Source organism: Heterocephalus glaber, unplaced genomic scaffold, assembly GCF_053883595.1.
Source record: "Heterocephalus glaber isolate CG9 unplaced genomic scaffold, H.glaber_assembly_v1.0 deba00001504, whole genome shotgun sequence".
Classification (NCBI taxonomy): Eukaryota; Metazoa; Chordata; class Mammalia; order Rodentia; family Bathyergidae; genus Heterocephalus; species Heterocephalus glaber.
Genome location: NW_028258324.1, coordinates 73170245 through 73197090, shown reverse-complemented (window position 1 = coordinate 73197090; position 26846 = coordinate 73170245). Strand labels below are relative to the sequence as shown.

The 26846-nt window shown below is 44.4% G+C and overlaps 1 protein-coding gene and 2 pseudogenes across 2 annotated transcripts in view; all 3 read right to left on the bottom strand.

Moving 5' to 3' along the window:
• Lztfl1 (leucine zipper transcription factor like 1) overlaps positions 1-22640 on the bottom strand; it is a 30023-nt gene extending 7383 nt beyond the window's left edge. The window contains exons 1-5 of the mRNA XM_004835037.4: positions 22462-22640; positions 19878-20002; positions 3444-3638; positions 2265-2325; positions 1191-1262 (exon numbers count right to left, since the gene is read on the bottom strand). Of these exons, the coding sequence (XP_004835094.2) occupies positions 1191-1262; positions 2265-2325; positions 3444-3638; positions 19878-20002; positions 22462-22464 (456 nt within the window). The 5' untranslated portion in view covers positions 22465-22640. The remainder of the gene's footprint in view (positions 1-1190; positions 1263-2264; positions 2326-3443; positions 3639-19877; positions 20003-22461) is intronic.
• On the bottom strand, positions 3656-18668 carry LOC101696652 (charged multivesicular body protein 1b-like; annotated as a pseudogene). Its single transcript, XR_015441072.1, has 2 exons — positions 18048-18668; positions 3656-16361 (listed from the first exon to the last, which is right to left on the bottom strand). The product of XR_015441072.1 is annotated as a charged multivesicular body protein 1b-like (transcript).
• LOC101696291 (spermine synthase pseudogene) lies at positions 16417-18051 on the bottom strand (annotated as a pseudogene).
• Positions 22641-26846: the final 4206 nt, after the last annotated feature.

The window sequence follows — 26846 nt, the reverse complement described above, 5'->3', positions numbered from 1 at the left end:
AGCTAAGTCCCGGCCCCCGCCAGCTGTTTTTGAGTCCCCTCCCCTGCCACGCCACAAGCCCCCAAACGGTTCTGGCCCAGCTGAGACCCAACAGCCTTGCTCTCCCACTGCTCTAACCCAAGACCCACCAGGTCTGCCTTCCTTCTCACTAGACTCCACGTATGGAGGGTGGGACTGAAAAATACGGTCACTCTTAAGTTTTTAAAAGTCTCTTACAGTGAGAGCCGCTGCCCAGAACCCCCTCAGCATCCCCTGGTTCCAACACACTCGTCCCATCCTTCTCGCCACTTCCTGCAGCAGCTCTGGAGCCCTCCTTCCTGAGGGTCTTTACTTCTCCTGTTCTGGCTCCACAATGTCCTGAATCGATTCAAAATGTTGGCCTTGCAGTCACTTTGGCTCTGGGGAAGAGCCAGGAGTTTCACGGTGCCAGACCTGGTGACTCAGGCGGACAAGGACACAGCGCTGTGTTCTCACGTGCTGCCTCTCTGGTGGACGGTGCTCTGCAGCGGTCGTCACCGTATTTTTGATCACAGCTGGAAAGAGGACCCCAGAGCTGCCGCAGAGCGGCTGAGATGATGAGATGAGTGTGTCTGGAGAGAGGAGGACTCTGAGGGGACCCACGGCCATGTGTCTCTTACGTAACAAATTTAAAGAGCAATGTAAACATCCACTCATCTTCCGGGTGCCCCTTAGCCCTCCACCGGCCTCCCCCACTGACTGTTCTGCTCCCTGCCCTTGCTGGGATGGCGCCACTGCTGGGCCGGTGCGGCTGCTGGCACCGGCCGGCCCTGTGGGGCTGCTGCCCTCCGCTGCCCTTGGCGGCGCTCCCTGTCCCTGCTCCTGGAACATCAGCTCCCTAGCCAGTGAAACACTAAGGGTTCTGAGGCAGGGACCAGGTGCTACACAGCCTTTCCTCCCTAGCAAGATCTGTGCAAGAGTCTGGGAGCCATAAAAGTACTGGCAGATCGGGAACTTTTTCAGACTTACAAAAACCTCCTTGTTATGGCTCACAGACTAACTGTCCCTAATAAATACCAGCCAGAACCCTGGTTGGGAAGGCCAGGGTGCCCTCTGCTGGCCACCAGGCACCAGAGCGAAGCATCAACTCCCTTGCTTCCCGCCCTAGCGTCGCTCAGGCCACAGAAGGACAGAACCACAGGGCTCTGCTTCTCAAGTGATGTCCGCCATACCTTGTTTAGGAGCTCTGCTGTTCCACCTTCGTTCAGAGGAACAAGTTTCGGCTTTGCGGTGTCTATGATGGGCTGAGATGAAATAGAAACCAGGCGCAGTCAGCGCCGAGCAGCAGAGCTTCCCAAGTGCGGGCACTGTACACCCTGGCCCAGGGCGATGGATCGGGGTTCTGCCTGTCTGCCCCAGGCCCAGGCTGTCCCAGCTCCAGTGCCTGAGGCAGGCTAAAGCTAAGGTGAGACCCACCTTCCCTACACCTTTAAAACACAGATGGAAGGGAAAAAGAGAAAGAGAGGGAGGCAGGAGCTTGTGGCAGCTGTGACAGACTTCCCAACATCTAGGACTGGGGTTCTTATCTGTGGGAGCCGAAAGATTTCTGCAGAACCTCAGACTGCAAGAGCTGTCAGTACTGCCGAGTACTAGGGTGATTACAGATGAAAGCACTCAAAATAAAGGAATACATGCCCACTGGGCCAGAAATTTCTTAGCCAGAAATATGCCCCAAGGGAGCAACCGGAACTGCTTCCTGTGCTTATAGTCTGTCACTTAGTGAGGATCGGGAGTTTGAGGACAGCCTGGGCAACCTAGTGGGACCCTGTCTCAAAAGAAAAGAAATAAAAGTGCTGGGAGTGTGGCTCAATGGGAAGGTATCTGCAGAGCATACATGAGTCCCCGGGCTCTGCTCCCAGGACAAAAAAGGAAGAAACAAGGCAAACGTGGCTCAGCCATCCAGCAGGCTGCAAGGCCGGGGGCCAATGGACACAGGGCAGATGCACGCAGTGGGGCTCGTCCCATCCCTGCATTCTGCTTCCACTGAGAAAGGGCTGCCAGGGCCGGGATTCCCACTGCACTGTAGGGATGGCACGTATGCGCACGTGCGTGTGTGCCACACAGGTGTGTGCAGGTCCTGACAGACAGAAGCAGGTTTTCACAGTTACTTCCTCCACTTGTTGTCTCCTGGCTGAAGCTCCGAGAGACAGGTCTGGAACGCCCTCAAATGCTTCTCCTTGAGAATTCCTTTCATCCCTCGAATGCCCACTGTTAAGAGGTATGGACTTAGGAGGACCCAAAATTACCTTTTTTCTTGAAGATGTAAACTCTGCCTTTTCAAATTCTGCAACTTGTTCTAATAATTCTCTTGAAGATGAAAGCAAATGCAAAAGAAACACTCATTTAGAATAGACTAGTATCGCACAAAAGAAGAATAAAGTCATGGCATGAACCTAGCACATGCAAGGCGGAGGAGCATGGGCCGCACCAAGCTTTAAACATGACACAGGGCAGCCGATGGCAGCCGACGGCAGCACCGGGAGCCCAGCTTGCAGCGAGTCCCTGCAGGCAGCTAAAAGTGACGGCGCCAGCGCAATTCCGTGACGCTCACACTTCTGTCTCTCACTGCCGAGGCGCCATGAGACTGCTGTCACTCAGTACACACACACCGTACACACACACCGAAAGCTAAGAAGGGCAAGCTGAGTTTTAGTGAAACAGCCCGGAAAATGCCACCGTATCTACGGAAAACAGCCTCAGGTATTCCCAGGAAAGACAGGGGATGGTGTGGGCTGGGGCCCCTGATGACCTGCAAAGATGAAGGAGAGCTGACTGACTGTGCACGCACTCACACATGAGGCTTCTGAACTTCCTAGATTGACTTCTCAGCCTGGCGTGGTGGCGCACGCCTGTCATCCCAGCACTTGGGAGGCTGAGGCAGGAGGATTGCTGTAAGCGGTAGGTAGTGAGTGCTACTACACTGTGAGACTTAATCTCAACAAAACAAACAGCAACAAAAAACCAAATTAAACAAAATCAACTTCTTAGAGTTTTGTCACAGCCCACCGGCTGAAGGCTGCAGTAACGGAATGGGGTTCTGGCCTCACCTGCAGGAAGCAGTTTGGGGCTCCGTGCTCCCACCCTGCTGATTTCCTGCACGCCTTGTCTTGCAATCGGTTGTGACTTTATGGATTTTACCATAGCTTTTGAAATTTGTAAGCCCTTAGATGTTCTGGTTATAAATTTTTTAATATTTTGTTTCCTACTATACAGTAAGTGTATGATCTGAAAGCAATGACTGAGGATCAGTTTCTAATGCTGTTAGTCTGAATCTATGGCACTTCTTATATTTGAATCAATTTCTAACTGATAAGCTTCACTTCCTCCTGACCTATCTCTAAGGAGCTACTGCGACACTGAGCAGCCGAGCTGCGTAAGGAGCGGTGAGACCGGAGAAGCCAGTCCTGGGCAGCGCCTGCGGTCACCTGTTCTCCAGCTCCGAGACGTCGGTCCGCAGCTTGAGGTACCAGCGCTCAGCCTGCTCGAAGAGCTGGCGCAGCAGCAGAACGTTGGTGTGCGCCGTGTGGATGAGCTCGGACTCCACCTCGCTGTGCACCACGGTCTGCAGCCCGCTCAGCACGTCTGCCACCTCGTCCGCCGTGAAGGTCTCCTCCGCCAGCCTGCAAGACAACACGGGGTGCGGTGGAGGGAGACACACGCGTGTCACCCCGGGTCTGGGCATTGCGATGAAGATCTCCCGGGAACTACATTTCCATTGATAAAGCAATGCCACTGACGTAAACTCCATTCATGACATCTACTACAACGATTACGTCGTGGCTGATTCTTCAAATGTGTGCATTTCAATACAAATATGTGCTGAAAAATATTTCCCAAACTATCGTCTACTTTTAATTTTTCAAAATATTTTTTTACTTCAATCTCCACTAAAATTGATCTTAGCACATTTAATCATCTGGAATCTCAAAACTCAGGTGGAAGGCACGGTTTCTCCTGTTTTTGGTTGCACAGGGGACTAAACCCAGGGCAGGGCCTTTCCTCCAAGTTATGTCCCCCACCCTTTTTTACTATTTTTATTTATTTTTTATTTTATTATTATTTTTTTGGTACTGGGGATCGAACTTGGGACCTTGTGCTTGCAAGGCAGGTGCCGGAACCCCAGCAGGGTCTCACTAAGTTGCCCCTGCTGGGCTTCAGTTTTCAATCCACCTGCCTCAGCCTTCCAGAATACTGGGATGACAGGCCTGTGGCACCACATCCGTGTTTTTCTCGTCTCTCTAGCATTTTAGTCACGTATAAACTGGTCACATGCTAATGACTGCCGATGAGATATAAAGGAGAAGTATCTATTGTCTCTCTTAGCATCTATAGGACCCAAAAGAAAAGAGAATCACTGAACTTATCTTACAGCACCACTACTACACCAGGACCACAAACAAACTGTCAACACCAGCAGGAGAAAGCTCTTCTCGCTCGGGGCAGTTCAGGCTGGACGGGGCCTCGGTGGTCTCCTCCCTTCCCCTGACTATGGGGAACAGAAGACAGGGAAGGCGAGGAGACCCGCTTCGTCCCTCGAGGGTGACCAAGCCTGCGACCGTTCCAGCAACTCAGGTGCTTGCCAGCAGCCGGGTCCTCCACACAGCTCCTGTGTGCAATGACAGCACCTTCTCCTGCCTCCTTCAAAGACCCCAAGAGCCCCCTAAGAGACTCAGCCCAGCCCAATCCCCACCCCACCTCAGCTGCATCTTCTTCCTCTCTTGCAAATGGATGAGACTGAGCAAGATTGAGCTGCATGGAGTCTCAGCCCCGTCATGGTCAAGTTAATGACCTCTAATTTATTTACTTATTTTAAAAATCCTTTTATTGATACATTTTAGGTATACAATATAATGACATTCATCATTGGAGATATGCAACTTTACATAATCTCTCTTGGTTCTTATTTTTCCCCCTTCCCCTGCCCTCCCTTCAACCCCTCCATCCCTCCGTATTTACAAAGACTTTGTTTCCATTTTTTCATTTTCTCATATTAATTCCATTCCCTTCTTTCCTTCATTTCCTTTTCCTTTCCCCTACCCCTCCCACTTCCCCTTTGCCCCTTTTCTTCCTATTTCACATTATCTATTATACCTTTTAGTCCTTATTTACACTTTCAGTTTCTCACACTAGAGAAACTATTCAGTATTTACACGTGTCCTGTTTATTTCACTTAAAGAGTATAGCCTCAATATGCATCCATTTAGCAATAAATGTCTCTAATTTTTCCTTTTTGATGGCTGAGTAGTACTCTATTTTATAAAAAAACCCCACATTTTCTTTATCCACTCTCCATTTGATGGGCACTTGGGCTGTTTCCAAGTTTTAGCTGTTACAAACTGTGCTGCTATAAACATGGGTGCACATATATCACTGTGGTATGATTCTTTTAATTCTTTGGGGAAGATACCCAGCAGGGGAATATCTGGGTCAGTCCTAGTTCTTTGAGGTATCTCCATACTGATTTCCACAGTGGTTGCATCAGTCTGCACTCCCACCAGCAGTGGAGCAGGGTTCCTCTTTCCCCACAGCCCCACCAGCATTTGTTGTTGGTTGATTTCATGATAGCAGTCATTCCTTCTGGAGTGAGGTGGAATCTCAGTGTTGTTTTCATTTGCATCTCTCGACTGAGCAATGATGTTGAACATTTTTTCATGTTTATTTGCCATGTCTACTTCTTTATGTGAGAAATGTCTGTTCATTTCAGATGCCTATTTTCGGATTGGGTCTTTAAATTTGGGAGGTCTGATTTTTTTAAGTTCTTTACAGATTCGAGATAATAGACTTTTGTCTTAGGGACCGCTGGTGAAAATTTTTTCGCACATTGTGGGTTGGCTCTTCACACTGCTGGTGGTTTCTCTTGCTGTGCAGAAGCTTTTTAGTAAAAAGAGATCCCGCTTGTTGATTGTTTGTGCTAGTTCATGGGCAACTGAGGTTTTGTTCATAAAATCTTTTCCTACAGCAATGTCTTCAAGAGTTCTACCTAATCTCTGTTCCAGCCAGTTCAGCGTTTGTTTTTATATTTAGATCTTTAATCCATTTCGATTTTAGTTTAGTGCATGGTGAGAGATATAGGTCTAGTTTTAATCTTTGGCAAATTGAAACTCAATTTCTCCAGCACCATTTATTAAAGAGGCTATCTTTCCTCCAGCAAGGGTGTTTGGCTCCTTTGTCAAAGATGAGGTGGCTGAGTGTGTCTGGAGTTGTTTCTGCATTTTCTAATCTGTTCCACTGGTCTTCAGGTCTGTTTCTTTGCCAGTACCATGCTGTTTTTATCACAGTAGCTTTGTAGCATAGTTTCAAGTTGGGGATTGTAATACCCCCCTGCCATGTCTCTGTTACCTAGAATTGCTTTTGTTATTCTGGGTCTCTTCTTGTTCCAAATGAATTTTTGGATTGTTTTCTCAAGGTCTATGAAGTATGCTGCTGGGATTTCTTTTTTTCTTTTTTTGCATTATATGTCATTGTTTTTATTTTGAAAAAAGTCAGTAACATTCACAGAAAATGTTATACATATGGCTAGGAAAATCCTTGAAATTTTATTATTTATGCTGTATGCAATTGTTTCCTGAATCTAAACTGCTCCAAATAACTTTTTTAAAAATATGTTAATTGGTACATTTTAGGTATACATTTACATTTATCATTGGGTGTTTGTACCTATACATGATGTATCTTAGTTCTTATTTTTTCTCCCATTACCTATGCACCCTTCACCCCCACCACTCTTCCCTATTTACATAGACTTTGTTTCCATTTTTTTTTCTTTCTCATTATTTTTCCTTTCCTTTCTTCCCTTTCCCCCTCCCCTTCCACCACCCCTACTCCTTTGGACCTTTTCCTATTTCAAATTACCAATTATTCATTTTAATCATGTTCATCCTTATTTACACTTTCAGTTTCTCACACTAGAGAAACTATTTGGTATTTACATGTGTGTCCTATTTATTTCACTTAAGAGGATGGCCTCAATATGCATCCATTTAGCTATAAATGACTCTAGTTTCTTGATCTTCATGGCTGAGTAGTACTCCATTTTATAAAAACCCACATGTTCTTTATCCAGTTTTCAGTTGATGGCCATCTGGGCGGTTTCCAAACCTTAGCTATTACAAACTGTGCCGCTATAAACATAGGTGCACATATATTGCTGTGGTATGATTCTTTTAATTCTTTGGAGAAGATACCCAGTAGGGGAATAGCTGGGTCAAATGAGACCTCTAGTCCTAGTTCTTTGAGGTATCTCCATACGGATTTCCACAGTGGTTGCACTAGTCTGCACTCCCACCAGCAATGGAGAAGGGTTCCTTTCTCTCCACAGCCCCACCAGCATTTGTTATTGGTTGATTTCTCGATAGCAGCCATTCTTTCTGGGGTGAGGGAGAATCTCAGTGTTGTTTTCATCTGCATCTTTTGAATGACCAGTGATGTTGAACATTTTTTCATATATTTATTTGCTGTTTTTTACTTCTTTGTCTGAGAAATGTGTGTTCATTTCGGATGCCCAGTTTTGAACTGGGTCTTTGAATTTGGGGGGGGGGTCTGATTTTTTTCAATTCTTTATATATTCTAGATAATAGACCTTTGTCTGAGGTACAGCTGCTAAAAATTTCTTCCCATATTGTAGATTGTCTCTTAGCTCTGCTGGTAGTTTCTCTTGCAGTGCAGAAGCTTTTCAGTAAGATGAGATCCCAGTTGTTGATTCTTTGTGTTAGCTCCCATGCTACTGAAGTTTTGTTCATAAAGTCTTTTCCTATGCCAATGTCATTGAGAGTTCTACCTAACTCATCTTCCAGCAAGTTTACTGTTTCTGTCTTGATATTTAGCTCTTTAATCCACTTCGATCTTAGTTTAGTGCACGGTGATAGGTATGGGTCTAGTTTTAATCTTTGGCAGGTTGAAATCCAGTTTTTCCAACACCATTTATTGAACAGGCTATCTTTTCTCCAATGAGGGCGATTGGCTCCTTTGTCAAAGATGAGGTGGCTGAGTATGTCTGGAGTTGTTGCTGCATCTTTTTATCTATTCCACTGATCTTCAAGTCTGTTTCTTTGCCAGTACCATACTATTTTTATCACAGTAGCTTTGTAGTATAGTTTCAAGTTAGGGATTGTGATAACCCCAGCCATGTCTCTGTTGCCTAGAATTGCTTTTGCTATTCTAGGTTTCTTCTGCTTCCAAATGAATTTTTGGATTGTTTTCTCTAGTTCTGGGAAGTATATTGTTGGAATTTCAATCGGTATTGCATTAAATCTACACAGTAGTTTTGGAAGTATGGCCATTTTCACTACATTGATTTTCCCTACCCAGGAACAAAGGATATCTTTCCATTTTCTTATATCCTCTTTGAGCTCCTTCCTCACGGTGCTATAGTTTTCAGTGTAGAGGTCTTTTACTTCCTTTGTTAGGTTGATTCCTAGATAGTTCATTTTTTTAGATGCTATTGTAAAAGGATTTCCCGAATTTCTCTCAATGGGTCTGCTATTTGCGTATAAGAAGGCCATTGTTTTTTGAGTGTTGACCTTATATCCAGCTACTCCATTGAATCTGTCAATTAGGTCTAGAAGACATTTGACCGAGTTTTTTGGGTCTTCTATGTAAAGGATCATATCATCAGCAAATAATGACAGTTTCACTTCTTCCTTTCCTATCTTTATTCCTTTTCTTTGTCTTGTCTAATTGCTATGGCTAATGTTTCCAGAACAATATTGAACAGGGGTGGTGATAGTGGGCATCCTTGTCTTGTTCCTGATTTTAGCGTGAAAGTTTTCAGTTTTTGACCATTTAGTATGATGTTGGCTGTTGGTTTTTCATAGATAGCCTCAGTCAGGTTGAGATAAAGACCTTCTATTCCAATTTTCTGTAGTGTTATCATGAGCAGGTGCGGATTTTGTCAAATGCCTTTCCTGCATCTATTAAGATGATCATATGGTTTTTGTCCTCAACTCCGTTAATATAGTGTATTACATTTATTGATTTACAAATCTTGAACCATCCTTGCATCCCTGGGATAAATCTGACTTGGTCAGGGTGTATGATCTTGACACTCTGTATTCAGTTTGCCAGTATCTTGTTGAGGATTTTTGCATCGATGTTCATTAGGGAGATTGGTCTGTAGTTCTCTTTTGGGGTTGTATCTTTCCCTGGTTTTGGGATCAAAGTAACACTTGCTTCCAGGAAATAATTTGGAAGCCTTGCTTCCCTTTCAATTTCCTTGATGAGTTTAAAGAGTAATGGCAATAATTCTTCTTTAAATGTCTTGTAGAATTCAGCAGTGAACCCATCAGGACCTGGGCTTTTCTTTGTTGGTAAATTTTTTATTACATTTTCAATTTCACTCATTGTTATTGGGGTGTTTAGAATCTCTATATCTTCTTCATTTAACTTTGGCAATTTGTATGTATCTAGGAATCTGTCCATTTCTGTGTTTTCCATTTTATTAGAGTACAGGTTCTCAAAGTAGGTACTGATGTTCCTCTGAATTTCTGCTGGATCTGTTGTGGCTTCACCTTTTTCATTCTTAATTCCATGGATTTGAGCCTTTTCTTTCCTTTTTTTGATAAGGTTGGCTAAAGATTTATCGATTTTATTTATTCTTTCAAAAAACCAGCTCTTCAATTCATTGATTTTTTTTGTATCTTTCTCTTAGTCTCCATTGCATTGATTTTTGCTGGGATCTTTATAATTTCCTTTCTTGTACGAGCTTTGGGTTTGTTATGCTCTTCTTTTTCTAGGAGCTTGAGGTTCTGCATTAGGTTATTTAACTGAGTTCTCTCTGTTGTCCTAATATGGGCATTCACTGCTATGAATTTCCTCTGTAGAACTGCTTTCATTGTGTCCCATAGATTCCTGTATGTTGTACCGGCATTATCATTTACTTGTAGAAACTGTCTAATTTCTTCTTTAATTTCCTCTGTTCAGGAGAGTGTTATTCAATTACCATGTGTTTGTGGGGGTTTTGTGATTTATGTTATTGATCTCCAATTTTATTGCACTATGGTCTGATAATACACAGGCGATAACTTGAATTTTTTTACATTTACTTAGATTCTCCCTATGAGCTAGCATGTGATCTATTTTGGAGCATGACCCATGTGCAGCTGAAAAGAATGTATATTCTGATTTTGTGGGGTGGAACACTCTATAAACATCTATTAAGTCCATTTGTTCAATAGCTTGGTTCAGTTCTAGAATTTCATTGTTAATTTTTTTCCTAGATGATTGATCTGTCTATTTGTGATAGAGGGGTGTTGAGGTCCCCCATTACAATTATGTTATTGTTTATTTGGTTTTTCATGTCCATTAATATTTGTTTTGTATAGTTGGGGGGATTCGTATTTGGTGCATAAATATTTAGGATTGTCATCTCTTCCTCTTGGATTGTTCCCGTTTTGTCTCTCTTAGTTTTGGTTTGAAATCTACTTTGTCTGCAAATAAGATTGCTACCCTTGTTTTTTTCTGGGTTCCTGTCATGTGTAGAACTGTTTTCCATCCTTTTACTTTCAGTCTATGAATTTCCTTTTCAGTTACGTATGTTTCTTGTATACAGCATATTGCTGGGTTTTCCTTCTTAATCCATTCTGTCAGTCTGTTTCTTTTGATTGGTGAATTGAGGCCATTAACATTGATAGTTATAATTGAGAGATACTGATTCATTCTTGCCATGATGTTTTATTGCTGTTGGCTCTTTTCTTATTTTTTTCTTTCCCTTTAGTGCTTTACCTTACGTGGTGTCTTCTCTCTGTTGGCCCTCATGGAGTTGTGACCTTCATTGTCTTTTTCTAGGATATTGCATAAAATTGTTTGGAGTGCTGGTTTGGTGTTTGTGAAATTTCTCAGGTGTTGTTTTGAAAGTATCTAATTTCCCCATCAATTTTGAAAGACAATTTTGCCAGATACAACAGTCTAGGTTGGAAGTTATTTTCTTTTAGGGCTTGAAATACTTCAGTCCAGGCTCTCCTTGATTTGAGGGTTTGTGTTGAGAAATCTGCCATGATTCTGATAGGCTTTCCTTTGTAGGTGATTTGTTTCTTTTCTCTAACTGCTTGTAGAATTTTGTTCTCCTGTTGGGTTTCTGGGATCTTGACTATTATATGTCTAGGTGTAGATTTTTTTTTGATTGTGGCTGGGTGGAGTTCTATATGACTCACTTATCTGTGTGTCCAATTTTCCACCTGTGTCTGGGAAGTTTTCTACTATTACTTCTGTGAACAGTTTTTTTTTTATGTCAATTGCACTTTCTCCTGTTTTTTCATGGACTCCTATCAGTCTTATGTTATTTTCCTTTGCATCATCTAGCAGCTGTTGGATTGATTTCTCATGGTCCCTTACTATCTTCAAGAAATCTGTTTTCATGGTCCTTAACTGTGATCCTGTCTTCTATATCTGATATTCTGTCTTCAGATTCTGTCTGCTCTGCATGCTTTCAATGGAGTTTTTAATCCTCTGAATATCTGTTTGAATCTGTTTCATGGATTCCATTTCTTTGTTATGTTGGGCAATCACGGTTTCCATTTCTTTCTTATGCTGGGCATTCATGTCTTCCTGCTGCTGGGATTTCAATTTGGAGTGCACTGAATCTATGTAGCAATTTTGGAAGTATAGCCATTTTCACTATGTTGATACCTCCTACCCAGGAGCAAGTGATGTCGTTCCATTTTGTGATATCCCTTTCAATATCTTTTTTCAAAGTGTTAGAATTTTCAGAGAAGAGGTCTTTGATTTCTTTTGTTAGGTTGATTCCTAGGTATTTCAGTTTTTGGGATGCTATTGTGAAAGGAATTGTTTGCCCTATTTCTCTCTCAGTGGCTCTGTTGTTTGTGTAGAGGAAAGCTATTGATTTTTGTGTGTTGACCTTGTGTCCGGCTACTTTAGTGAATTTGGTTATTAAGTCTAGAAGACTTTTGATGGAGTTCTTGGGATCTTCTATGTAGAGTATCATGTCATCTCCAAATAATGACAATTTGACTTCATTTCCTATCTTTATTCCTTTTATTTCTTTCTCTTGTCTAATTGCTGTGGCTAATGTTTCCAAAACTATATTGAACAGGAATGGTGATAGTGGACATCCTTGTCTTGTTCCTGATTTTAGTGTGAAGGATTTCAGTTTTTGACCATTTAGTATGATATTGGCTGTTGGTTTTTCATAGATGGCTTTTATCAGAGAGGTAGAGACTGTCTATCCCAATTTTTCATAGAGTTTTTATCATAAATGTGTGTTGGATTTTGTCGAATGCTTTTTCTGCATCTACTGCAATGATCATATGGTTTTTGTCCCTGGCTCTATTGATATAGTGTATTACATTGATTGATTTGCTTATGTTGAACCATCCCTGCATCCCTGGGATGAATCCCACTTGGTCAGGGTATATGATCTTCTTGATGATCTTCTGCATTCTGTTTGCCAGTATCTTATTAAGGATTTTTGCATCTATGTTCATTAGTGAGATTGGTCTACAGTTCTCTTTTTTGGTTGGGTCTTTCTCTGCTTTGGGGATCAAGGTGATGTTTGCTTCCAGGAATGATTTTGGGAGTATTGCTTTCCTTTCAATTTTGTGGTCGAGTTTAAAAAGTGGTGGCAGTAGTTCCTCTTTAAATGTCTTATAGAATTCAGTGGAGAAGCCATCAGGACCTGGGCTTTTCTTGGTTGGTAAGTTTTTAATTATGTTTTCAATTTCATTGATTGCTATTGGGTTGTTTAGAATTTTTAGTTCTTCATTCAACTTTGGTAATTCATACATGCCTAGGAATCTGTCCATTTCTTCTGTGTTTTCCATCTTATTGGCATATAGGTTCTCAAAGTAGGTATTGATGATCCTCTGGATTTCTGCTGGGTCTGTTGTAATTTCACCCTTTTCATTCCTAATTGTATAGATTTGGGCCTTTTCTTTCCTTTTTCTGATAAGGTTGGCTAAGGGTTTGTCCATTTTGTTGACTCTTTCCAAGAACAAACTCTTGGCTTCATTGATTTTTTGTATTGCTTTCTTAGTTTCCATTGCATTGATTTCTGCCCTGATCTTTATAATTTTCTCCCTTGTAAGAGCTGTGGGTTTGTCCTGCTCTTGTTCTAGAAGCTTGAGGTTCAGCATCAGGTTGTTTAATTGGGCTCACTCTGTTTTCCTAATATGATTATTCACTGCTATGAATTTCCCTTGTAAGACTGCTTTCATTGTGTCCCGTGTATTCCGATATGTTATACTGTCATTGTCATTTATTTGAAGGAACTGTATGATTTCTTCTTTAATTTCCTGTGACCCACTGGTTATTCCAAAGTGTGTTGTTCAATTTCCATGTGTTTATGAAGTTTTTGCAGTTTCTTTAGCTGTTGATCTCCAATTTCATTGCATTATGGTCTGATAATATACAGGGGATAATTTCAATTCCTTTGCACTTACCTAAATATGTTCTATGAGCGAGTATGTGGTCTTTTTTGGGAATGACCCATGTGCATCCGAAAAGAATGTGAATTCTGATTTTGTGGGGTGGAACACTCTGTAAACATCTGTTAGGTTCATATGTTCAAGAGTTTGATTGAGTTCTAGTATTTCATTGCTTGTTTTTTGTCTAGTTGATCTATCTATTTGTGACAAAGGGGTATTGAGGTCCCCCACTACTACTGTATTAGTGCTTATATGATTTTTCATGTCAACTAGTATTTGTTTTATATAGTTGGGTGCACTAGTGTTTGGCGCATAGATATTTATGATTGTCATTTCTTCCTCTTGGATTGTTCCCTTTACAAGGACATAATGTCCTTCTTTGTCTCTCTTAATCAGTGTGGGTTTGAAATCCACTTGATCTGCAAAGAGGATAGCTACTCCTGCTTTTTTTCAGGTTCCCACAGCATGGAGTATTGTTTTCCACCCTTTAACTTTCAGTCTATGAGTTTCTTTTTGAATTAAGTGTGTTTCTTGTATGCAGCATACTGTTGGATCTTGCTTCTTGACCCATTCTGCCAGTCTATTTCTTTTGATTGGTGAGTTGAGACCATTAACATTGATGGTTATAACTGATACATACTGAGTTATCATTGTCATGACTTTTTCTTTTTGTTTGATCCTCCCCCTTTGCTTTTAATTTCTTGTCATGCTCAGTGGATTCATTCTGCTGGGCTTCCTGGGGTTGTGATCCTCGTTGTCTTTTCCTAGGATTTTGTCTAAAATTTTTTGGAGTGTTGGTTTGGTATTCATGAAGTTCCTAAGATGGTCTTTGTCATGAAAGTATCTTATTTCTCCATCAATTTTGAAAGATAGTTTTGCAGGGTACCTCAATCTGGGTTGGAGGTTGTTTTCCTTTAGGGCTTGAAACACATCACTCCAAGCTCTTCTTGCCTTGAGGGTTTGCACTGAGAAGTCTGCTGTGATTCTGATTGGCTTTCCTTTGCATGTGATTTATTTCTTTTCTCTAACTACTTATAGAATTTTGTTCTTCTGTTGGGTTTCTGGAATAACAATTATATGCCTATGTGTAGATTTTTTTTTGATCAAGGCTAGTTGGTAGTCCTCTATGCCTTGCATCTCTGTATGTCAAATTCTTCTTCCCTGCTTGGGAAGTTTTCTGCCATCACTTCTGTAAACAGTTTTTTTATGTCATCCGCACTCTCTCCTGTTTCTTCATTGACTCCAATCAGTCTTATGTTATTCTTCTTTGCATCATCTAGCAGCTGCTGGATTGATTTCTTGTGGTCCCTTAAAACTTTAAAGAATTTTTTCTTTTCCTGGTCACTAATTGCAATCTTTTTTTTTTTTTTTTGTGGTACCGGGGATCGAACTCGGGTCCTTGCGCTTGTGCAGCAGGCGGTGAAACCACTGAGCTAAATCCCTGGGTGCAATCTTATCTTCTATATCTGAAATTCTGTCTTCACATTGGCTCATTCTGCTGCATAGACTTTCAATGGAGTTTTTAATCTCCTGGAAGTCTGTTTGGATCCATTTTATGGATTCCACTTGTTTCCTATGTTGGGATTCCATCATGTTCCTCAGCTGGTCTATTTTTTTATCTGTATCCTCTCTAAATTTATTAATCATATCTCACACTATGGGCACAATCTTTGCTGTTATGTGAGAAATTATTTCTGATTTCATTTTTTCCAGATCCTCTTTCATTGCTTGTTCAGGGAGTCCAGGTGGTTGAGTAACAGAGTGTTCCATCTCCTTTCCCTTTGGGGTTGCTGTAGGTGATCTGGAAGTCTGGTTCTGTGGCTTGTTTACCTGTCTTCTCATTTTTTTTTTTTCCGAACTTAAAATGCAGTTCTAATTTTATTTGGTTTTGGTTGGTAAAATCAAAACAAAACGCATAAACACACAATCCCAGGGTTTCCCCAAACCAATCAACAATTCTTTGGCAATGTTAGGTGTGTAATACGAATGCCAGGCTAATTAACACACTATAAGGAGCCTACTTAAAGTGTTGACATAGGAAAATAGCTAGAAATTGCCCAATGTTAAACCTTTTAAGACTTTTTAAAAACTCTTAGTAAACAGAAAATATAAGTGAACACATTTAATTTTTCCTGTTAATAAATGAAGTTATGTGGCTTTTTTTTCAGGTACACAAACTCTCATCACATGAAAAACTTACAGAACTTAAACAGTGAGTATTAGTGAAAAATTTCCTAAGGTAATTGTAGTAAAAGTCAGGAGAACGAATCTGCAGTTTAACTGCAGTTTTGTTTTGATGGCAAAAACAAAGAAAAACAAAGGAAAATAAAGGCTATACAGAGAGAGCACTGTCCACTGAGTAAGCCATAGGAAGTGTTTACAGCAGGAAACCAAGCTAAATAGCCATTTTTCTTCAGGTTTTTTTTTTTTTTTTTTTTTGGTACTGGGGATTAAACTCAGGACCTTGTGCTTGAAAGGCAGGGTGTGGAACCACTGAGCTAAATCCCCAGGCCCTCTTCTTCAATTTTTATGTACCACCTGCCATCCATGTATCACCAATCACACTAAAACAAAACCCCTTCACTCTGATAATTTTAAATGGGAAACTGAGTATGTGGGAGCTACAATTCAGATCGAATTCTCAAGATCCATATACACCAATTCAATGAATCCTGTTAAAAGGCAGGTATAAAAATACACATCATTACAAGTGATACAGAACTTGAAGATCCAGTTAAGGGCGAAGAAATACTGGAATTCTCAATGTTGTAAACCCAAAGGCAGGTGGAAGGGCATCTCAGCTTCCAGCACATTCCAGGGCGTGTATCTCTCAGAGAGCATTTGCACGGCACACCTGGGCGCTGGGTGCGGCCCACCTCACACCTGGTCCGACAGGTGGGCCAGTCTCTGGGACAGCTCGACCTGCTCGGCCAAGGCCACGCTGGTGCCCACAGAGCCGGTCTGGTCCTGCAGCAGCTCCATGTTTTTTGTGTGTTTTTTTTCTCTTTTGTAACTTTAATTGAAGCATTGCTATTCATTTTTAACTCTTTCTTAAAAGCACCAAATTTTAAAATCTAAGTCAATTTTTTTAAAACCATCAAGAACTTCCCTCTGAAACAAAAACGATGCTCATTCCTCCAAAGGTCCAAATTTAAGTGCCACCACAATCAAAACAAAACAAAAAAACCACACAGAAATAAAAAGTAACAAAAATCACATTCTAGGGGGTCAGTGCATTTAGCAGTCTTTGCTGTACTAATTGTCCTTCAGCTGACTTTCAAAAAAATAACACCCTAGCTCATCAAAATATACATTTTCCATTTGCTTTTTAAAATTAAAAATAATAATGAAAAAGAGGAAACTTTAAGGAAGTCACAATCAATTGCCTGACTCATTTTGATGGCATGTACACCGTATTGAGGTCAGGAAGGCTATCTGCAGCACACCTCATTGGGATATCCATCTTCAGGGTTTAGCTTTCCTCCAAACAGTGTAAAATACCCACAGTTCCAAGTATGAAGGGACACAGATGATCTCCTTCGAGAATTCCACAGGACAATACTGGTGCCCAAGCTGTCCTTCATAGAGTGACAGGGCTTCTGTCAAATTGACAGTTTCCCTGTGTAAAATACTTCCCATCCTGTTTCAATACTTTGAGAGGTCAAGAATCAGTCTGAGAAACTCCCATGTGGAATCTTCTTCTGGAGATGTGGAGATTGGAATAGCTGTCAAATCATTAATCACATAATCAAACTCTCTCCTTTCTTTGGCATACCTCTTCAGTACTGGAATACAGTCTTCTATTAGAAGCTGATAGGAGTCTCCTTTAAGATTGTCTAAGATGTCACTACGTTTTGCACATATATTTCTTACATGCGTCAACCACCATTTGGTCAATCTCTACCATAGTGACCATCTTTGGTTTCAGTTTGACTATTTCACATAATATGCCTCCATCTCCACCTCCCAGAATCAGTACGTCTTTGCCAGTGTAATCTTCTTTGCCACTGCCCATGATGGCCTGGGTATATGCCAAATCACTCTCTGCCAAATTAACATCCCCACTAAGGATGAGAATATTTCCAAACTGCTTTGAGTGTAGAATTTTAATGTTCTGGTAAGGTGAATCTTCATCATATACTACTTCATCTATGTCATACTCAACCAGCCGCCCATCAGCAGTGGGCCAGTATCTGTCGATGGCCCCTCCTCAAACTATGGTTGGTAAACACTTCACCCGCCCAATACTGGCCTGACTCAATTCTTTCATTCTCTCTTCTACTTTGTTCAAAAGGTTGTCGATTTCTTCTTTGCCCTGGATATCACTGTCGTAACTCTGAAGGTCCAGCAATACCAATCCATGTGGATAAATTCTCAAATTGGTGAAGCTGCCATTTTTGTTTGTGTAGGCTGCTAGGTAGCCATGATCCTGCCAGGTATGCACCGACTCTGCCATGCCCTGCTCCTGGAAAATGGATTGCAGGCCTTTTAAAATGGTCTCACCATCAGCTTTGGCGCCGAGCATGAAGTCGAGAGTGCTGTGCCATGCTGCTGCCATAGTGAGGCGAGGCCCTGTGCCATGCCTGGGGGAGGCGGCTGTGGGAGACGGGGGGGCCACACGGCGTGTCAGGCTGCAGCCGGCGGGGAGTGCGCTGCAGGCGGCTCCATGTTGAGATCGAGGGCTGCCTCGTCGGCCATGTCCTGGAGCAGCAGGTCCACCTGGTTCTGGGGAGTGGTCAGCATCATCATGCTGCTCATTGTGTCTTCCACCTGCTGCATCTGGTCGTCCAGCGTCTCAAACTGGTGCTCGAACTTGTCCATCAGGGTGGAGATCTTCTCCAGGTTCATGGTCTTCAGCGTCGCGTCCATCAACTTGACCACACCGACCATGGACTTGGTCACCTTGCCCATGGTCACTGCCGTCTGCACTCAGGCGGCCACCGCATCAACGCGCGTGCTCATTCTCAGGAAATTCACACCCTGGTTCTTCTGGCGGATGGTGTTCTCGGAGTGTATCCTCAACACTTCCATGTTGCCCTTCTGAATGGCCTTTTTAATTTTGGCCTTTTCGGCCTTTTCTTCTTTGTCGCATTTTTTGGCACTCCTGCTCAGTTCTTTGGCCGCAAACTTCAGGTTGAACAGGTGTTTCTCCATGGTGGACATGGTTGGACAGCTGGGGGAGTCGGCAGCCGGGCCTGGGGGCGAGCGGCGAGGAGACGAGGCCAGGCAGGTCCGTTCCCGGCCGCCGCTCCTTTGTTCTACCTGTCTTCTCATTTTGACACGGTGGAGGGTGGTGGTGGTAGTGGTGTTCTTGGTGCCTGCGGCTCACCTCCTCTGTGCTGGGAACTGCAGCACACCTACCCAGAAGCCTCCTCCTGCCTGGGAGCTGTGGCTTGCCAATCTGGAGGTCTTCTCCAGGCTGGGAGCCATGGCACGCCTACCTGGAAGCCTCCTTCTGCCTGAGAGCTGTGGCGCGCCGATCTGGAGGTCTCCTGTGGGCTGGGAGCCATGGCACGCCTACTCAGAAGTCTCCTCCTGCCTGGGAGCCATGGCTTGCCAATCTGGAGGTCCTCTCCAGGCTGGGAGCCATGGCACGCCTACCCACAAGTCTCCTCCTGCCTGGGAGCCATGGCGCACTGATCTGGAGGTCTCCTCTGGGCTGGGGGCTGTGGCATGCCTACCTGGAAGCCTCCTCCTGCCTGGGAGCTATGAGGTGGCCTCTAATTTATTGCTCTTTAATGTTGAATGTAGCCTCACATAAAAACCCTAAATTTAACTTACAAAAGTCTTTTTACATGTATTAATACTTTTCTATACTCTTTAATAGAACATACTATATTCTTGCCATTCAAACTGCAATTCTCACCTGCTGGGAACTAGAAAAGCAGCTCAGTTTAATAAGCTGCACAGATGATAATCCAAGGCTGAGGTCCTCCGTTCCTGGGCGGAGATCAGGGCTCTTTGACAGCTGCGGCTCACACAGATCTCGGCCCTGACACTGACCTGACCTTTACTGTCCATTATTGGCCCACGGAACTTACTATCATCTTCCGCCTCAGACCAGCTACCAGACTGGGATGGTTTCTTGCTGTTTTCCCCTCTCCTAATCCTTCAGGATGAACAGCACGGGTATTTTCCTGTCATTGCTGTGTCTTATGTTCTAGTCTTTCATTGAATAACTCAATTATAGTGAGGGTCTCTCTATCATCGATTCACAAGCCCCATGCAATTTCCTGAGTACCTGTCTGCAACTCTGCCATCTCACAACTACCGACACACACATGTCTGATCTAGAGCCATGGGCAAGCCAGTGTCTTGAGTTCCAACTGCAAGAAGCTTGGTACAGCTGTCCTCAGTGATTAACTGATGGTGAGGAGCCCGGAAAAGGGCTGTCATGCTTCTGTCATGCCCCCACAGCCCCACACCAGCTCCCAGGGACTACTTTCCTCCTGGCTCCGTACAGCACCCCCCCCCCCCCCATACCTGCTCTCCTTGAGGTCTTGGAAGCAGGAATCCACAGTTTTGAGTCTCAGGCCTCTCTTGGAACGAGCAAAACGCATATAATTAACAACTTCATTTTGATGGTGTTCATTTAGGCCCAATTCTGCCTGAAAAGGAGAATTTGTCTTGAAGATTTGATAAAAGAATCAAAAATAAAATATACAGGATACTGCTAGATGTCCAGTGAATTCTGTTCTCCCTTCCTCCTGGCTACAGGGCTGCCCAGCTAAACAGTGCTTCCCCGCCATGCGACTCCTGCCACTTCTCAGGAACCAATGTGAACAGAAGTGAATGTGGGCTATTTTCAAAGCCTGGGGCTTGAAACACGGGGCTCACCCTTGCTACAACCCTGCTTCTCCGAAACCTGGCAGAGTGGTGACTCGGTTGAGCCACGCAAACAGTATCAATGCCCAGGTGGTGGGAGAACAGTGAGATGAAGGGACCCACGTCCCCCACCTCATGGGGGCAGCATCGAGCCATGTGGCAAACTCAAATGAGCAGTGAGGTGGCTAAATGAGAAATGAACTTCTGTATTCTTGAAGCCATTAGTTTTTTGGTCTCTATTATAGCAACTTAACTGCATTCCATTAAATACAACTTCAAAAAGTATATTTTATTTGGAAGTAGCCATCAGTTGGACTTTAAACCAGAAGAGTGCTTTGAGATAGCAAGCAAAGGGCAGGTCAAGCACTGCTTAATATTTGGGCAGGTATCATGCTACTCATTGTCCATGCATTGTCATTTATCATTTTAACACCCCTAGTGTAACTATCTGCATTTTACTAAACAAAAACCTAAGCTTGATTCCAAAGCCTCGGTTAAACTGATGGAAGATGACAGAAGACAGAACATGAACAGGTATCTCTTTTTTCTTTTTTGTACCAGGGATCAAACTCTGGGTCCTTGTGCTTGTGGGTCAGGCAGCGGAACCACTGAGCTAAATCCCTGGCCCCAGGTATCACTCTTTGTGATCTCACCATCATCCTTTCATCAACTCATCCTTGTTATTTTTTAGGGAAATCATGAGGAGTAGGACAGTCTCTAAGCTCAAGAAGGGGAAGATGTTGGAGGTGTGGCTCAGTGGTAAAGTGCTTGCCTAGCATGCATGAGGCCTTGGGCTTAATCTCCGGCACTGCAAACACATAAGAAAAAAAAAATTTAAGACAATTTTTGGGGAAGGGCGTACTGGCACCTGCCTGTAGTCTTAGCTACTCACGAGACTGAGGATAACTTCAGCTCAGGAGATTTGAAACCAGCCTGGCAACATAGCAAAAAGTAAGGAATGGTCTTTTTTTTCAATCTGTTTTGTTCAGTGCTGTAGTCTCAGCATGGAGACAGTACTTGGAACACAGTGGGGACTAAATAAGAATTCTAGTTGCTGAAGTGTTTCAGTAGGCAATTTAAGTGGCTCTCTCACACCTGGTTTCATTCTTTTTTCTCTTGAATACTTCAGTATTATGGACTGTTTTATGTACAACTGCAACTTGGCATGCTATATTTGCTGGAGGAATTAATGGCCTTTTCATTTTTATTTTCTGGTGCTAGGGATCGAACCTAAGGTCTCCATCATGCTGACCCCGCGTTCTACCACCCAGCTACACTCCTAGCTCAGTGCCCTTTCTCGTTCAGGTCAAAACAAAGGAAATGTTACCCAAATTTCCTCAACTGCTAAAGAGGGTTCTTGGATTCTTACATGTTAAAAAATTCCACAACAGAAAGTTGGGTTCAAGCAATTTCACACAGAAAGTTGGATGTGTTCTCTCTTCGACCCTTAACTGTCCACTCTGTCAAAGGAATGTGAGAGCGTGCGCGTGTATGCGTGTATGTGTGTGTGCGTGAGTGTAAATTTGAGCTTTTCAGAATGAAGGACCCTTGTTAGCAAGTCAGACTCCATATTGCTGCTTGACCCGCCTGCCTGCCCTTTAGATGAACTCAGAAGGAGGAAGCTTAGAATCCTCCTCCCCTTAGAGAGTCTCTTAGAAACAACAATTAAGCAACTACTGTTTTACAAATGTTCTAACAGCAGGACGTTCTGCTTCTGTACCTTTTGCTTGCTTTACTAGTTCTATTCCATAGGGGGGCCTAGAAACTGCTGGCCTCAAAGGTGTATAAAACATGTTTGTCTCCCCCCAAGTCGGGGCTCGAGTCCGATGCTCGGCTCGGGTCCCGGCCGGTAATAAACTCCTGTGTGGATTTAATATCGGTCTCTGGTTGGTTCTCTGTCGCTGGGTGTAACACAGAAAAAGTTCGAACTCTTTGCGGCGTCCCGGCTCTAATCACCACCGCCACCTGCCAGCTGTGACCGGGTTGGGGCACTTCCAGGCCGCACTGGGTCGAAAGGACGAAGCGACGAAGTACAGCGAGACTAACAGGAGAGGGCGTCAGCCAGTACTACGGGGGTGGTGGTCGCGGGCTGAGGTTAGGCGGGACTCCCGCACCCAGCGCAGCCTCCCTTCCTCCCAGGGCCCAGGAGCGGGACTCGGGCCGCCGTAACTCCGGACCCAACGCGCCGCGTCTGCAGCCCCCGCCGCAGCCTCTTCTCCGCGCCAGCGCGGCCGCTACTCACCATGGTGGCGAGCGGGAGTCACAAGCCTAAAGGAGCCAGCGAGGGCAGGCTAGGACGTGCCCAGCCTGAGCCCAACAACGGCTACCGGACCGCAGACCGCTGGAAGGAATGGAGGTTGTTTAGAAGCCTCAGGTTGCTAATGGGAACGGAGCCACGTGAATCCGCAGTTACGCATTTTGATTGGTCCTTAAAATCACGCGACAGTAAGCTCTGTGTGACTGGCAGACCGCCGCGTGCTCATTAGTTTCCACAGCCGGAAGTCCCGCCTTTTAGCCCCAGGCTCTCTAAGGGAGCCGACTGCCGTTGCCAACAGTAACGGGAGAGGCGGGGCCTCCGGGGACCCTCCCAGTGCGCCTGCGCGCCCGGGGCCGTCCCAGGCTGCGGTGCTGGGCAGAAAAGGCCCAGAGCTGCTGGTGGCTGCGTGGCATCAGGTACCGTGGCGATCGGAGCTAATTCTAGCCCTCTCAGCGCCCTCCCTCGGCGTGGGGCGGCGCAGACTGACTCCTGAGGCTGTATCTGGGGGTCCAAGTGGCGGAGGCAGGCCGCCCGCACCAGCGCTTCCACGTTGCCCCTCCTTCGTGTGTTGTAATTATTTTCTCTGATATTGCTGTTAAAAACCTTTAACATTTTCTACTTTAAAAAAAGTTTCAAAAACATCGGTTTGCACAAAGAGCCATGAGTTTCAAAAAGTGCAAGCCAGGAATCACTAGGGAAGTTTGAATAACATCTCTGGCTTCATCCTGGGAAATTGTGGTTCACCAGGTCCAGCGTGGGTCATCAGACTCTGCAAGTTTTGTCACGGTTCCAAGAGGGACCACAGACCACTTTTTGCCCCCTTTTTCTTGTTTTTTTGAGACAGTCTCGCTCTGTAGTCCAGGCTGCCCTTGAACTCACAGCCATCCTCCTGCCTCAGCCTCCAGTGCTGGGATCACAGGCGCGGGCCACCATGCCCAGTGTCACACCACTGTTCAAGAAACACAGTCCTGGAAAAGTCAGAGGTGCTAGGAAGAGATAGATTGTTGCAACCTAGAGTCCTAGGTTCTCTTAAGGGCGAGAGCAGGGTGGGAAGCGAAGCGTCACAGGCTGATAGGCACAGAAAGAGCGTCTGCCTGCTGAGGGCGAGAGGTTACCTGGCACTGGACCTGAGTCATGCACAGCAAAGCTAATTTTAGGTATCGCTTGGGTTTGCGTTGATTAGGGGCACTACCAAATGCTCTTTAGATCTGGAAAGGCTTTTAGGGACCTGGTTCTACCTTCCTGTGGATGGAAACGCTCTGAGCCAGGGTCAGGCGTCTGAGCCTCTCGGGGCGCGGGGACTGGGGCTGGGGCTTGGGGAGGTGGAGCTTGATTGGGAGGAAGCCAATACAAACATGTTTTCAACAGCAAAACCAGAAGGCAGGTGTGAACTATCCTGATCTAGCAGGTGTTAAATCACATTCTGGTTTCGAGAATTTCATTTTTCTTTTCATTTTCTTGCCGCAGCCATTTTATTCAAACTAATACCAAATTATGTACAAAGCTTAGCAGTTGTCCCAGGAACGGAGCTCAATACTTTTTAAAGATAAACTTGAAACTTTTACTGCTAGGCCAAAGTGGTAGCGGGTACATGATTTAGAATAAAGGTCACTGTCAAAATGTTATCTTCAGAAAAAGAGGAGCAGCAATGAAAACATGCTAATGAGCCAAATGGTTAACGTGGTAAGATAGAAATAATTAAAGTGGAGAATTTCCAAATTAGTAAGAGCTAGAAGGCTGTTTCGAGACGAGGAAAGGTGGTTCAGAGCGGCCAGGTCTTGCCTGGGGTTGGGGGCAGGTCTGGAAGCGAGTCTCTCGACTGCAACTGTGGAGGGTTTCTTGACCACTCCTCCCACCCGTATACAGCGGCCAGGTCTTTGTCCCACACACGTCTGCCGTCCCTCTGGAGGTGAGGTTCCACCCCCTTGCATGGTATCCCAGGCCTGTGGGAAAGGGGGGGGCTGCTTTGTCTTTTGGGTGTGGCTCAGGGAAGTCTTGTGACCTAAGAGTCCTTCGCCTGGATGGTCCTGAGGTGACTGCAGGGAGGACAGCAGCCGCAGTCAGGTCCCCCACGTGGAAGCTGGAGCTCTCCAGTCTGGCAGGGTTGGCTTGACTGTGTCCAGCTTCCCTTGGGTGCCCAGGAGCACCGGACACAGTCTCTGTCCTCTTGCAGGTGCCTAGGGTGGGTCCCCCACCTTCCACACGTGCCCTCCAAACTCAGTTACACCCTCCCCTCCTCCTGCCACCTCTCCCATTTCTGCCAGCCAGGGTCAGCGAATTCAACTGCCGGAGTCGCCGTGATTTAGGGCTGGCTGGGGACTGGACACACTGGTTTCCACTCCAGCACTGAATCCTCAGGGTGTCTGATTCATTTTTCTTTCTGGAGACATTGATTATGTTCGCAGAACACAAGGTTGTTTTACTAGAGGAATGAGGAATTTGATAAAAACGCTTATGACATGTAAGTAAGTAAACGAAGTTGTTCTCTGCCAAAGAAACTTAGGTGTGTTTCCTGCAGGCAAAGCCCTGTGCACGCCGAATGTTGATAATGGAGGGAACTAAGTGAGTGTATAGTGCAAATACTTCATTTGTGAAAATGTTTGGGGCTTGGGGAATTTTTAAAGTTATTCTGCAAAAAATGTATCAGCTAATTATTTTATTATAAAATTTTATTTTAATTTAAAATTTGTACCGAGGAGGTTAAAATTTCACAGTCAGCCCACCCAGCAGCGTTGAATGTTGTTACCTAAGTTATCTAAATACCGTCAGCAAATAGGAACGTATAGTTTCAGTCTTAAAGTGATGAATTTGGTTCATGAAAAGGCTGAACTTGCCCTTGAGGTTGTTTACTAGCTTGGGTTGGTCACCAAGACAAACCGTTCAAACTGGAAGAGAGAACAGCCCCACCCTGCTGTAGTACTGAGTCTTAGACCTCCCCCTGCCCCCTTTTTTAATTGCTGGGGAAAATTTTGAGAGGAGAGGGAGAAGGAGAGAGGATGAGAGTGAATTTAGAGGCACACAAAGCCATTTAGTATTTTCAGCATAAGTAAAGTGAAGCTCAATTCTCAGATACAATGCTAAGGCTGTTAATTTTGAGGTTGATATGAGCTAGACTTGGCAAAAGGAGGCGTTCTTGGGGACGTGGACAGAGTCCCCCATTGTGCCACGCTGACGGAGCCCCTGCCGTGTGAGGTTCTGTGCCTGTGACACTGAGGCTTAGGGAAGAAGCACAGGGCTCAGAGGACCTCAGCGGCCCTGCTCCATAGACCTTGGGGTGAGGGAGGAGGGCAGATGCTTCACTTAAATAAACAGAAAGCAGTAAGAAAAAGGGGTTCATAAAAAATAGCACGGGTGACACCCTGAGAAATGCAAAACTCCTGCAGGTCATATGGGAAAGAGCATAGTTTGAGAAACACTGTGTGGATAGGAGACGGAAAGGGATTAGGGACGATCATTTTGGGGGATCACCTTGAAGGAGGTGACTCTTTGGAGTGTGGCTTCCTGTGTGTAATTTTATCAGACACCTCGCTAATTTCCTTTGCTTGCCCAGCTGAAACTAAGGAAACAGCCAAGGCATTAAAGAAGAGAGTTCCAGGATTAAAGGACCCTGGAGGAACTTCTTGGTATTTGAGAACCAGTTGACAAGAGGCTCTTTTCAGCTGATCTCAAACTCTCTAGTGACAGGTAGGGTATGGGTGGGTGCCGAGAAATAAGGTCCCTTGAATCGCATCATGTGTATTAAAGGAGGTCAGGCCAGGAAGTGGTTCACCATACCACTCCCTTCAAGATGGCGTGGATGGTGGCAATGAGCCCAAATCATAGATTAGTCTTGCTGATAAATCTCCAACGTTAACAACACCCCAAAGGAAGCAAACACAAAAACTATAAAAGAGGGAAGTCCAACTCAAAAGAATGTTAAGAATTGGTGGTGAGGAATACCTTCCTATGGCGCATGAGAAGCATACATTGATTGTAAAGATGATGATGGCACCAAAACCTTATCTTACCCCACAAATACGTATTCACACTTGAGCCAAGGCCAGGAGCCCAGTCCTCGTGTTCACCGATGGGTCACGGAAAGCCAGATGTGTGAGACAGCATGGAAAAGAACAATGGGCAAGATAGGATTCATCTCTTTCAAAGGTGGCCTTTTTTCAAGTTAGGATAAAATGCAAGCTTGCAAAACCACCTCTAAGCCAACATTAAGTAGTAAGGGGGCTCAGAGATGGGGATGAATGGTCCCTTCTTTGAGGATGGACAGGAGAGCTCATAAAGCCTTCCAGAAGGCAGTGGAGTTGAGGATGGCCTTGGAAGATGTGCAGAAGAGAAACGTCCAGAGATGTTCATTTGTTACTTCAAGGGAAAAATTA